This window comes from Talpa occidentalis, unplaced genomic scaffold, assembly GCF_014898055.3.
Source record: "Talpa occidentalis isolate TD23 unplaced genomic scaffold, MPIMG_talOcc4v2.1 talOcc4.3, whole genome shotgun sequence".
NCBI classification, from domain to species: Eukaryota; Metazoa; Chordata; class Mammalia; order Eulipotyphla; family Talpidae; genus Talpa; species Talpa occidentalis.
In genome coordinates this window covers 32,635,024-32,649,122 of record NW_023603184.1, presented here as the reverse complement: position 1 = coordinate 32,649,122, position 14,099 = coordinate 32,635,024, and the positions used below count along the sequence as shown (strand labels likewise).

The 14,099-nt window shown below is 56.2% G+C and overlaps 1 protein-coding gene across 1 annotated transcript in view; it reads right to left on the bottom strand.

The window, feature by feature from the left end:
• Positions 1-11,211, bottom strand: part of KCNC1 (potassium voltage-gated channel subfamily C member 1) — a 39,505-nt gene extending 28,294 nt beyond the window's left edge. Inside the window, exon 1 of the mRNA XM_054699398.1 lies at positions 10,642-11,211. Coding sequence (XP_054555373.1) covers positions 10,642-11,211 — 570 coding nt within the window. The remainder of the gene's footprint in view (positions 1-10,641) is intronic.
• Between the last annotated feature and the right edge of the window lie 2,888 nt (positions 11,212-14,099).

Genomic DNA, 14,099 nt, shown 5'->3' with positions numbered 1-14,099 from the left:
TCATCCCACCCAGTCTGGCGTCAGCCTGGCGGGGCAGCCTAACTGCAGAGCGGGTCCTGCCCACTGGAACCAACAAGAACCCCGGGCCCGAAGTTCTAGGCTCCAGTGACTCCTGATGTCTACTGGCCCCTGCTGCCACTCCTCTCTATGCCTGAGCAACCCCTTTAAAGAGGAGGCATTTTAGTGTCCAAGCTGTGATGCACGGCATACCTGCCCCACTGCACTGGCACACTGGTCAGCATCTCGGGTCCCCAGGCTTGGTACCACATTAAGGCCCAAAATCGATGCTCCTTCCCCACTGCAGAGGTTCCATCATCCATCTCCCTCATTCCCCACTACACCTGGGAAAGGAAGCAGAACAGGGGCTCCCCATTATTACAGCAGCATGGGAGACTGAGGCACAGAGAGGCCTGTGGCCTGTCCATGGCACATAGCACAACCAAGATAGAATCCAGGTCTGCCTCCTGGGGTGTCAGCCCTGAAATCTAGCCTCTGGGAGACATACTCAGAAAGAGGGGGCCCAGGGAGAAAAAGTAGGTGAGGTGACCCCTAGAGAGGTTATTTGAAAGGACAGTCAGTTGCTGGGAGATGAAAAAGCATATGGGGAACAGGTGAGAGCCCAGCACTGGTGCAAAGAAGATAATGGAACCCGCAATAATTAAGCACTTATTATGTTCTGGTTCTGGGCTAAGTACTTAACACATTTAATCCTCCCGACTTCCCTATGAGTCAGGCACTATTAATATCCCTGTGTTGAGGCACAGACAGGTTAGGGAACTTGGCCAAGGTCACACAGCTGGGAAGTGATAGGGCTATAATTTGAACGAGGGCCTCCTGGCTCAAGAGGCCATGTCCCTAGTAGTGAATGGGGCTGTAGGTTAAATGGCCAAGGTCAAGGTCGTGTGTCAGGAAGTGGGAACCAGCTGAGTAGCCCATCCACTTTCTACAAACATGTGACTGAAAGAGGTTAGGGGCTCAAAGCAGAGAGATCTGGGACAAAAAACCAAAAACAAACAAGGCCTTTGAGGGGGAGAGTCTGTACTGAAAGCCAGTCAGTAACTAATGCTTAGAACTTTCCTCAATCACAACAATAGAGGAAAGTGGACAATAGGAAGGGGGGAAGGGTTTGCTGCTGGTCTGGACCAGGTGGACCTGTGCACTTAGTGTCCTGACACCATCACTGTCTACAGAGTGTGTGTATACCAGTGCTGGCGATCAGTTTCTCAGCTTTGCAGGTGGGTAGTGACTGGGCAGATGCAGAGTGAAGGAGGAATTTGGCAAGATGGAGAGGCCAGGGTGTGGAGACCCTCATCTGGCCTTAGGAGGTGACAACAGCAAGTGGGACACTCTCCTGACTGGGGTTTGTCCCCCACCTTGACTAGGGCACTTCAGTACTCCTAGCAGTGCCTCAGCCTCTGCATCCCCAATCCTGCTCCAGGTTTTAGGGGTAGAGGACTTGTGTTCCCAGGTGAGGCAAGGGAGGCAGGACGAGCCAGTAACAGGCTCAACGGCGTGGTGCTGCTGTCTGACCCAGCTCTTGAACTCTGGCCTCCTTATTCATGCTTTCCATAGTTATTTAGCACCCACTGCCAGGCTCCAGGCAACATAACAATGGGTAAAAGAGACAAAAATCCCTGTCCTCCTGGAGCTTACATTCTAGTGAGCAAAACCGATAATAGACCAGGTAAACTATGGTGGTAAATGCCAAGGAGAAGAGAGAAAAGGATGAAACGGAAAGAATGGCAAGGTACAATTGGAGATGGTGACATCTGACTGGAGGTGCAGGAGCAAAAATGAGCAAGTGCTCCAGGTGGAAGAAGCAGCGAGCGCAGGTCCAGAGACAGAAGTGTGTGCTGGCTGGCAAAAGACCAAGGAGGCCAGGCTGAGGGAAAAGGAGAGGCCGAAGGGCAGCAGGAGAGGCTGGGTGTTGGAGCTCCCGTGTAGCCTCTTACCCTTGCGCAGACTTGGGCTTCTCCCCTGAGCAAGACCAGAGCCACAGGGAGACAGACGGCAGAGGGCTGGCTCGGCCCAACCTGCATTAACCAGGATGGCCCTGGTCCCATGTGGAGAGGGTGTTGGTGAGGGCAGAAGCAGGAAGGTCAGATGTCTCCACAGGGAGAGAGGATGGTAGGCAGCTTCAACCAGGAAGGTGGTGAGAGGTGATGAGATGTAGTGGGATTCTGGGTATGTTTTCAACCCAGACATGACAGGATTTGTGATGTGGGAGAGAAAAAGGGGAGTCTAGGATGTGGCCAAGGTTTTTAATCTGAGCAACGAGATTGATATGGTTGCCATTTACTGAGACGAGCTCTCACCCCAGCCCATCACCCTGAGCTGAGGTCTCTGGCTCAAGGAAAGCTTGCACTCATGCACACCCAGGCCCCTCATGTCCTGATCCTTCCCCTCCACTGGGAACTGCTGCCTGCATTAACATTTCTCAAAATCTAATGGGCATATGAATCATCTGAGGGTCTTGTTCAAATGCAGATTCTGAATCAGAAGGCCTGGGATGGGTGCTTCATTTCTAACAAGTGCCTGGTGATGCTGATGCTGCTGGTCAGAGGGCCATGCTCCCAGGTCCACGGCACATTCTCCCTGGAGGACCGCTGGTGTCACCCAGGAGTGGAGTAAACACCCTGACCCCTCCCTAGGAATCAAATTCCCAGAGGCCAGGAGTCTGTCCTTTTGAAGCATCTCAGGTAATATGCAGGTCAGTCATGGGTGGGAGTCCTCTGGCACAACGCCCAGCCTCAGCCCTGGCACCATCCAGCACAGCACCTGCTCACTGCCTTCCTCACGCCAGCACCCCTGTACCATCAAAGTGAGCCCCACACACTGACCTGCTCAAGCCCCTACGGCATGGCATGTCCTCTCCTCTCTCAGCGTATCTCTCTACTGCCCCTGGAGGGCGCAGTCAAAAGCCTACTCTGGAGAGCAGGGTAAGAGGTGCCACCCACTAGACCAAAGCATGCACACCCTAAAGAGGTGGACCTACAGGTGTGGGACCTACAGGTGAGACTACCGTGCCATGAGGATTCACAGGGGCCTGGCACCAGGGCTGACTCCAGGCAGGGCCACGATTACTATGCCTTCAAAGATCGACTAACTGGATGAATGAATAAGAGCTGGTGAGGAAGAAATGAAAGAAGAGGAAGCTCTTCAGACCTCCTTCTCCTGGGTGCCAGCTCCCTGCCAGGAGAGCTCAGCTGTGTCCTGAAGAGGAGCTGGGCCGAGGCACAGAAGGAGACAGGGGAACTTGGCTCCCACAGCGCCTCTGAGGAGCTGAAGCCTAGAATTCTTGGACTCCTGGAGCATCAGAACTTGGAAGGGCCTTGGTGGTCATTCAGAATGACCTCTGTATTTCATAGATGGAGAAAGTGCTGCCTGAAGGGGTGATGGAACTTGCCCAAAGGCGCCTGGTTGGCTTCGTAGCCTGCCACAGACCTTGCTTGGGCCAAGCTGCCTGATATTCACAACTGGAATCTCGTCTGTGGCCTCATCTCCCCATACGTCTGGACTGCTCTCTAACCCCGAGGGCCTGCCTGTCTCCTGTCACAGGCCTCCAGAACTAACCCACTGACCTCTAGCTTGAATCATGCAGACCTGGTGACACATTGCCCAACTGAGACCCCTCCATCTCCAAGGCGGGGTCAGCGGGAGCAGGGGCAGCCAGGACGAGCAGTAGGTACTCTGAGGGCCAGGTTTTCATGTTCAGCAGAAAGCAAAATGGACAGCACAGAGCTAAAAACTGGAGATTGGAACGAGGACTGAGACAAGGAGGCCAGGGAGGAGCCTGGTAGAAGGGAGCAGCAGGGGAAATGGTCGGATTCCAGAGCAGAAGGCCTCAAAGGTCAAGCTGAGGAGCAGCCAGCATTCCACATGGAGCAGCACCGGTACAGGGTCCCTTCTGAGCCTTCAGCCATCTCCCCGCCTTCCATATGGAGTCCTGGGGCCTTCATGGATGGTGGGGGCAGGTGAGCCCCCACTGATAGCCCTCTTCCTGGAGGCTGCCACAGAACTCAGGACAGCCCCTTCTCTGCCTGCCTGCCATTGTCTAGGAACCAGAACTTGTTGAGCAAGATTCCTGGACAGGTTATTGGGTGTTTGGGGGGGTGGAGGGAGGGAGCAAGATTTGAACCCAAGCCTGGGCCATGAGCAGCTAGTAGAGCTGACACCCCTGGAACAGCGACAGGGGGTGGTACTGTACAGCGCCAGTCAGAACCAGCTCTGAATGCTGGCTCTGGACCACTCACAGGCTAAGTGGCCTTGGATAAATAACCCCTTTGTGCCTCAGCGGCCTCATCTGTGATGTTTGCATGATGATGATGATGATGATGATGATGATGATGATGATGATGATGATATAGTTCCATAGACGTTTTGTGAGAACTAAATGGGAAAATGTAAATCAAGTCCTTAAGACAGCATCTGACACATAGTACGTGCTTTAGTAAATCGTAGCTGTTTATAGGATTTGGGCCAAATCTGGGCTGACTGACCTGCAGAAGTCTCAGTCAGCTGGGGTGGGGGGCTGGGGTGGGGTGAGGCAGCGGGGGAAGGGCTTGGGAGGGCAGATTTTATTTGATCTCCCTCAGGGAAGGAACTAATGGAACAGGTAAGAGGAGAACATTTCCAGGTGGAATTTGTTGTTCTTTTAAAAATGAGAGCCAGGCCCTGTGTTTAGAGGTTTGGGCTGTGTGTCTGAGTCTTACTGATTTCCTGTGTGGTCTCGAGCAAGTGTCTTCCTCTCTCTGAGCCTGTTTCTCCTCCACTGGATAAAAGGAGTAACTGGGGGTATCCGTGAGCAGCCACCCACTCCAACAGTCCCATACTAGAGGAAGGTGGGCCCTTCCAGCCAAGTGGTTCCCCTGAATAAGGACTGGGCAGCCAACTGTCCCTGGAGACTCTCAGGTCCACCTTTTCCTTTGAGCCTGCACCCAGAAAGCAGGAGCTAAGGCCAGGGAGCTGGCCAGGCTGGCCTCGGGCTGATGAGAGGCAGAGGCTTGAGGCCCTGACCTTTTGGTCCAGAGCGAATACACTGGTCATGGGACTGCTCAGAATAGCCATGGCACTATATTCAGCTGTTGTGGGAGGCCCAGAGATCCCTGGCCCAGGCAGCAGGCCCTGGAACCATCCCCTGCCCCACCCCTCCCCCACATCTGAGACAACCTGCCTCCCTTGTTGGAAGGCTCAAGCCAAACTCCTCCAAAGCTTCTGGCAGATGCCAGACTTCCTGCCCAGAGTCAGGGAGCACAGACTCCTGTCCCCAGAGTGCCAGACTCCAAACACCCTGAGGTATCACAAGGCAGATGAGTGCTGCAGACCACTGAGCTGGGCATTAGAGACCTGAATCAGTCCCCCAAGTCACCCGCTTGCATGTGACCTTGGGTAAGAACACTCCTTCCTTGGCCTCAACTTATTCATCTGTCATGATGGTAGCTCCTGTTATATTGTGCGCACAAGATGCTTAGAGTCAGGAGACAAAGTTGAATCCAGAGGGCTGCTGATTGAACCTTTTTTTACAAACCAGTCAGCTTCTCTGAAGGAAAGCACCCTGCTTCTAAGCCTTGATGCAGCCTGTGGAGTCTAGAAAGGTATCACCAAGGAACCGATGTATGAGATGGGGTGTGAGGGATGAAGAAGGGTGAACCAGGAGGAAAGAGAGCTCCAGAGGGAACAGGATATGCAAAGACCCTGATGCAGGGGGACCTGGGACTTGCGGAAAAAGAGAAAGGGGTGGCTGGAGCTTAGTGAGTAATGGGGAAAGCCAGGCCAGAGGAGACTGTGGAGGCAGGCAGGGCCTGAAGGGACACAGCATGGGTTGGGGAAACACCTGAAGGGTGTAAAGCAGGCCAGGTGGTGAGCTGACAGATTTGTGAGTTGAAAAGACTTCTGTGGTTGCCAAGTGGAGAGTGAACTGGAGGGGCCAGGTGGGAGATGGGAAAACAGTCAGGGGCTGCTGGAGAGGGGAGTCTGAATGAAATGGTAGAGGCTTAAACCAGGATGGTGGACATAGAGGCAGAGGGCAATGGAGGGAGTCTAGTGAGCCAGGAGGTAAATTGATAAAACAACCAATAGGAGTAATAACAGGGCCAACATTTATTGAGCACTTGCTGCATGCCAGGCCCTGTGACTCAGGGTTCTCCAAATTTTAGCTCAGTTAATCTTTCCATTACCTCTCTGGGGTAGCTTCTATCATTATGGTAAAAAGGTAAAGAGGCTGAGAGAGAGACTAGGAGATGCCTGTCTGTGATCATCATGATTAGAAGAGGTGCTGGGGGACAGTTGGAAGCATGTCAGGGTATCATTCATTCAAGGACACGAGGACCTCTGTAAAGCGTCATGAGAAGGAGGACACTGAATGGGGTCACACTGTAGAAGGTAGTAGGTGGGGTGCCCCACCCCATCTCCAGGTTCATGGGTCTCCTTCGACTGTTACTATGACTCAAAGTGGGCCTGACCTGTGGGAAAGGGCTCTGAGCTGCCTGGGAGGACCTGGAGAGCAACTCTGTGCTCAGTCTGTCCGCATGCCATGCCAAGACTCAGTCCTGTGTACTCTGGGGCCTAAGGGAAGAACAGACATCTCTGGCTGGGCCACCACCTGGCTCATTCTGGCCACCAAGTGAATTTCCTTCCCAGGGGACTGGGGAGGAGTCACAAGACAGCAAGTCCCAAAGACGGGGGGATAAGGTAAAGGCATAGAGACCTGGTATCCCAACTTGGGGTCATTGGCACTTGCTTGTCATTGGAAGTGAAGTGACTCTGGGGGAGAGAAGTACACACACACACACACACACACACACACACACATGTACCTGCAGCACAGCAGACCCATGGCCACGTCCCGTTCCTGATGACAACATGTAAGTGATGGCTGAAAGCCAAGGGGCTCAGACCAAAACTGGCCCCCAAGGATGAGGGCGGGTTTCAAGTCCCAGCTGCCCCAACAGAGCCCTGTCAGCTCTCCTGCTTCTGTGCTTTGCACGCTGCCATCTAACTATCTAATTCCTACTTCCTCCTCAAAGCTTGTCCCAGCATTACCTCCACTGGGACAGTTCTTACCAGCCCAGAAAGCTCTTCCATACCTCTTATCTCATCGTTAGTCCTCATCATATTGTGTGCCAGGGGCACCACACCTCATCCCAGAATATAAGCTGGGCTTAGCCTATCCAACTCACCTTCCATCTCTCACCCCCTCAGCTTGGGGGTCCAGGAAAGCAGAGGAGAGGGTGCCCAGTGAGCCAGCTGCTCCAGCTAGCACTGTCACCCCTGAAGAACTCAGATGGGACATCATATGGCCCCAATCTCCTAGGGCCAACACCAAGGCCCTGGTGGGTTGGTCACTGCCTTGTCCAGGCACCAACAACTAGCCCAGGCTAGAGCAGTGTCTCGACTGAGGATGGGAAGTGAGGAGCAAACCCTCACTAAGGCAGCCCAGGAGTCCCGGGAGATGGAGTCCCAGACAGGAAGCTCACACTAGTCTATCTACACACAGTCTCATGTACATTAAGTCTTATCACACACAAACAGCCTTACACACAGATGGTCTAATGCAGCTTTACACACACACACACACACACACACACACACACACGGCTTTACATCTATAGTTCCACACTTGTCACAACCACCACAGACTCACGCAGTAGCACGCTCACCTCAAGTCTCTCACACACTCTGAGGAATCTCTCTCACACACATAGCATCTCTTACACATGCTGACTCCGTCTTTCTTTACATACCCTCTCTCTCCCACACAGTCTCATACTCACACACAAAGTCCATCTTTCAAGACACAGACTCTCTCACATTCACACAGAATTTTTCAGATAGAGAGACTCACAGAATCTCTCACACAGTCAGACAGTCATACACAGGCACACATATACACCCAACCCAGAGTCTCACATGTCTTTTTTTTCTCACACAGTCTTTCTCTCACATGTGAAGCCTCTCACACTCACATAGAATCTCTCTTTTTCATACATACAAGCTTATATTTCACATACATATACAATCTTACATGCACACAGATTCTGGTCTAAAATGTAGAATAAAAATTTTATTCTCCACCCATCAATTTGAGGAGGCTTGGGGCCCACGTAGGGGAGGGGTAAACAAAGGTGACAGCAGCAGCAGCAGCAGCAGCAGCAGCAGCAGCAGCAGCAGCAGCAGCAGCAGCAGCAGCAGCAGAGCAAAGATGGATGGGGGAGGGCGGGCGGCCAGCGGCTGGTCTCTGCGCAGATGAGCCGCAGAGAGGCAGCGCAATGCAGCTAGGCTAGCCGGAGTGTGTACTCGGAAGCCTGGGTTCTAATCCAAGCTCTGCCGGCTGTTCTTGCATGCCCTTGGGAAGACTCCTCCCCCTATGGGCCTCAGTATTCTCTTCTGTCACCAAAGGGAGTAGGAAAACTCTGTGAGGCCCCGGGGAAAGTGGCATTGATAGGCTGGGGTGAAGGGGCACCTTCTAACCCACCTCTCTCTCCTTCCTACTGCTCAGCCTTTCCCTTAGAGTCTGCTGTTCAACTAGACAATTCCTGGGAAGAATCAGGACTTTTCTATAAGGTTTTGTACACCGACATCACCCCAAACCACACCAGCCCACTTATCTGCATTGGGTAAAGGCAACCCCAAAATCTAGAATGGCCAGAGAGAGAAGGAATGAACAGGGGAGGGCCTGTCATGGCCCATTTACCTCTACCTATCCTGAAACTCAGGGACCTGGGTTAGAGTTCTAAAGCCTAGCTCGACGGGAGAAAATTGGGGAGCCAGCTTCTTTCTCTGGAGCCAGGAGGTTGAGAGGACAATGAAGAAGTTGGGCCTACTCATTGCTTCCAAGACCAGGAGTGGTAAGGTGCTGCCCAAGGTCAAATGTGGGCTGAATGGCAGCTGCTCCAACCCAGGCCTTTGCCCAACATGCCCCCACCCCAACATGTGGTGATTCAACCTCCCAGTCCCCCTCCTGCAGCCCCTCCCCACAGCTCAGACTCAGCTTCCAGTTACATAATCCCTTGCTAAGGTGGCCTCTGTCAGGAGACTGAGGGGAGGGTTGGTCCCAGTCCACTCTAGGGAGTGGTGGGGGAGCTGCTGACTAGTAAAGGGAAGGATGGGGTCCCAGGAGACCTGATTTTAGTCTGCTGGGTCTCTGGTCCCCTGGGTGACCTTGGGTAGGGTTCTCAGTGACAAGAGGGGTTTCATTTTCTCTCTGTTATCCCCTCCCCCCTACATACACACCTGTTCTAGGATTTAAGGTTTAAGACCCTGACCTGCTGAAACATCGAGTGTTTATAACTCAATGACAAACCTACCAGGCCTATGCCTCAACATAATCTTTCTCTGCCTGTGGGCCCCTCAGTGCCCCCTACTCTTCTTTCCCCATCTGTCCTCTGTAGCTGGGTGCACACACTTGTTCCCTCCCTGCCCCATCCTCCCCCCACTGGACTCCAAAAAGCAGGAGGGAGGGGACATGGAGCAGTAGAGAGAGGGCAGAGGCAGTGGTTTGCCTGGTGGGGGGTGCTGTGGGGGATCATAGATGGGGGAGGGGTTTTAAATTTCCAACTCTCCCTCCCGGTCATGCTTTAGGCTATGTTCTGGTCTCAGAGGTCAGAGCCCAGGGAAGGCAGGGATGCCTCAGGGCAGGTGGCTGTTACCGGGGTCACTCCTTTTGAGGTTTACTGAAACGGCAAAGAGCCTTAGAATTCACCAGACTCCCTCTCTCATTTTAAAAATGAGGAAACTGATTCAGAGAGGCCATCTGAGGGCCAAGGTCAGCAACAGGGTGCCCTTTCTCCGCTGCAACAAGCTATTGTCAGCAAAGGGAGTGGCCTATGAAGACACACCCACCTCTTGCACACCTTCCCTCTTGAAGGATCCCCTCTTAGACTCCCTCTTTGCCCCCAAAAGCCCCAGAGAAAGCAGAGGCAGGAGCTAAAGGGCCCTCTCCAATATCCTCCCCTTTTGACCGGGAAGGACAATCGCCGTTCCCAGGAGCAGGTTTCAGTGGGACTGCGTTCCCCTCCCCACAGCCCATCCCCACTCCAGCTACCAAGCTATTCATTAGCCAGAAAGATTCCCTCTTTCCAGCCTTCTCAGAATGGCCTGAAGCTACTCCCTGGGGAGAGGCATTGTGTCTCCAGCAGCAGATGGGCCTCAGCCCTTTTTGGTGTACCCGGGCTGGTGGTGCCAGATGCCCCTTACCTGGGAAGGAGACAGGCTCCAGTTCTTCCCCCCACCCCTTTTAAAACCTAAAGGACCGCCGACACCTCCACGGTGCACATCTGCAAAGACACAAATACACACACACTCAAACACACACGTGCGCACCCATTCCCACTACATACTTTCCCCACCCTAATACACACCATCACATTTACATAAATATGCACACACAATCTACTCATCCACACAACACACCCATCCACACTCGCGCATACACATTAAATCAAGAAATACAGACACAGACCTTCCATACTTACAAAACGAGTCACCCTCAACAAGTCACACTCTCTCACAGGTGTGCACACCCCCCACCCCTTTCGCTCCTGAACTCCCTACGTGCCAGTTCTCAAATCCACCCTCCCCGCGGGAGGCAGGGGCCTCGGCCCTCCCCCCGCCCATTCTTCCAAAAGCGCAGTTGCCACTTACCCGCGCATAGCGGGATGAGTAGGGGTCCTCAAAGAGCGCCCAGATGCGCGGCTGCCAGCGGCGCCAGAAGCCACCAGACCGTCCGTCGGGGGAGTCGCTGAGCGCCAGGCGCTTGGTCATCTCCAGCTCGTCCTCCCCGTCGCCGGAGTCGCCGGGGCCGTCGGCGTCCGCGTCGTCGGCGCTGTTGTCCAGGGGCGCGCCCCCGAAGCTGTCGAGCGCCTCCTCGGCGTCGCGGTGCTGGCGGTAAGTCATCCAGCAGCAGGGCTCCACGTCGGTTTCGTCTATGCCCCAGAAAGCCAGCTCCTCCTCGTACAGCGGCCCGCACACGTCGGCGGGGCAGTGCAGCTTGCCCGTGCGGTAGTAGTTCAGGATGTGCGCGAAGACGCCCGGGTGGCGGTCGAAAAAGAACTCGTCGGCGCGGGGGTCATAGTCGAAGTGGCTGTGGGCGTCGGGCTCAGCCAGCCAGGCGAGCCGCGTGCCGGGCAGCGTGCGCAGCGTCGAGCGGTACGTCTGGTGGCGCGTGCCGCCCACGTTGATCACGATGCGCTCGCTCTCGTCCCCTTGGCCCATCGCGGCGCCCCCTTAGGCATGGCGCGGCCCAGCGACACCCATGGAGCGGCCGCCAGGGGGAGTTGGCACCGGGGAGGGGGGCGCGCGGCCTCTCCCCCCCTCCCCCCAGCCGTCGGGGAGGACAGAGGAGCCGGCTTCGGCCACCCCGCGAGCGCCCCGAGCCCCTCCGGGCGCTTTCTGCCGGATGCCGGTCCAGGGAAGTGTGCGCGGGAGCGCAAGGGTCTCTTGGCCGCCAGATGTGGGAGGGAGCTGGTCCGGCTGCGGAGGAGGCAGAGCAGGAAAAGGGAGCAGAGAGGGAGGGAGGGGGGAAGGGAAGGGGACCGCGCTCAGCGGCGAGCCCCGGGAGGAGGGTAACGAGGGTGGGGGGGCCGGGCTCCCGTCCCCATCTCAGTGGGGAAATGGAGAAATCGACACAAAGCTTTTTTTTTTGGGGGGGGGGGGCGGGGAAGGTCAGCTCCTCCCGGGGCTGGACAGATAGACCAGCCCCCGGAAGGGGGAGGGGAGGGGGCCGGGAAATGCGCGCTCTGCGCGGTGGTCGCGGCTCTGCGCTCTCGGCGAGGGCGAGATGGATGCCCGCCGCCTTCCTCCCTGCGTGGCCGGGCTGCAGCTCGGGGCGCAGGGCGGGCTCGGGCCCCCTCCCTCTCTCCTTGCCTGGCTGCCTGCTCCCCCGGCGGCGGGCGCGCCTGCCCGCCCGCCCGCCCGCCCTCCTCGCTCCTTCTCCCCGCCTCCCGGAGGAGATGGCGGGTCCCCTAGGCAGGGGCGCCCGGGGCGCTGCTCGGTGCGGCGGCCGCGGAGCGCTGTGCTCCGTGCGCCCGGGTTGGAAATGGGCTCGGAAGGTCTGGGCTGGTTGGGTCTGCGCTCCGGCTCCGGCTCCGGCTCGGCGGCGGTGCTGAAGGGACAGCTCCCGGACTGTCGCGGAGCTGCGCCCGGCCAGGCACGGGGCTCTCCGGACTGGGTTCGGTCTGCGGGGCCGGTGGGCACGGGCTCCGGTGCCTCTGCGCCCCGCGCTCCGCGCCCCGCTTCGGGCAGGCGGCTGGCGCTGCTGACCGAGGCGAGGGGGCTGCGGTGATCGGGCCGGGGAGGCGGGGGTGGCGAGCTCGGGCGCGGCGAGGCAACACCGGCGAGGCCGGGGAGGCGAAGCGTGGAGCGGCCGCCGCCGCGACGCTGCTGCCGCCCAGGCTGACGCTCCACTCGCTTGCTCGCTCGCTCGCTCGCGCGGTCCGCGTCCAGCCCGCCGCTCTCCGGACACGGGCACACGGCGCGCGCAGCCGCACTCGCCCCCGAAGGGAGGCGCCGCGCTGGGTCCTAAAAAGCCCTGATTCAGCGCCCCCCTCCCAGCCCCGCGCCGAGCCCGGCCTCCGTCAACCCCGGCGCTGGGGGCGCCCGCCCTGCGAGGCTCCGGCGGCTCCCGGGGGACCCGCCGACGCTCCGCCCTCAGGGAGCGCCACTCGATGGGCGGGGGCGCCGGGAGACGTCTAGGCCGGTGCCCCCAGGTCAGACGGAGGTGAGAGAAGGGCGTTGGCACCCTCCCTTCTCCTTCCAAACTGGGGCTGCCTAATACCCCTGGGAAGGGAGGTGCCCCCGGCTGATGTCGCACACCTTGATCCTGACCGCTCCGAGCCACCCTTTAATGACGACCTTTTCCACAGAACCTGGAGCCTCCATGATCCTTTCATAGGTACCCTCTTGTCTGGACTCCAAAATAACACCCCTGTCCTCATACACACAACACATTCATGGCCTTCTAAGCCCTCTACTAACAACCCGATCATCCTGGACGCCTATTAGCACCTTCTGAGCCCTCACTGACCCCGAGCCCTTCATAACTCCAGGCTGACCCTAGTCTCCCATGAGTGCCACTTGCTCTGTCATATTAATCCCAGTCCCACTGATCCTCTGTCTAACCCTACTACAGACCATTTAGGTAAAGGGCGTTCTTCCCTTAGAGGTCAGAAGGAGCAACTACTCCTGGTGGTACTGATCACTGACTATTCCCCTTCTCCCCTTAGAGCTTCAACTGCCCTGGGTGGTAAACTTACCATGTGTCTAGGAGCTGGATGGGAGCAGCCACTGGCTGTGATTCCTGTGACTTCACAGTTAATCCTGGGGATGGAGGTTACAGCTTCCAAGTCTTCCTGGCCCATGCTTGGGGTTAGTGCCTCAGTTTACTCAACTGAGCAATTATTCCTTTTTTCCTTACTTATTCCAGGCTATGTCCCAGGCACAAGGACACAAAAAACCCTGCTCCAAGGGACTCTCATGTTATTGGGGAGAGTAGGCAATGGACCTGGGCAAGGCTGGAGAGGTCAGGCCCAGTTCCAGGGATAGTTGTCCTGGGAAAGAGGCTTATTGATCCCAACCCAGCCCAATCGAACACAAGGCTGCCTATGCAAAGGGCGATTTAATTAAGAAGACATGAGGCTCTTATATACCTGTTGGCACTTGCTAACTGTGCAGACAGTTGTCCCTCTATGCTGACCCACAGACACCAGGGGGACAAAGGTTACTGCTGACATCTCTCTCCCCACTTGGCCAGGTTGTACCGTTCCCCTCCAGAGACTGCTTTGTGTTATTCCTCTAAGTGAGAGCTGTTTCCCCTTTAATCTCAGAGTAATGCATGAATGGGAGTGCTTTTGAGCGTACCTCTCACTCTAACCAATGTGAGCTCCAGGCCCTGACCAGAGTAGGCTTGAACTGGTGCAGCTCAGCTTGGCCCAAATTCAGATCTCCAGGATATAGGCTCTCAGAAAGTTCTGCCCCAGCCCAAGGAGGTGATGAAACAGAGAAGTGGATACCACAGAAGGGAGAGGAAAAGTTGGACACAGTGATGGAGATAGACAGAGGGAGGGAGGAGGGAAGGGGAGGAAACTGGGAGAAATAAAGATGGA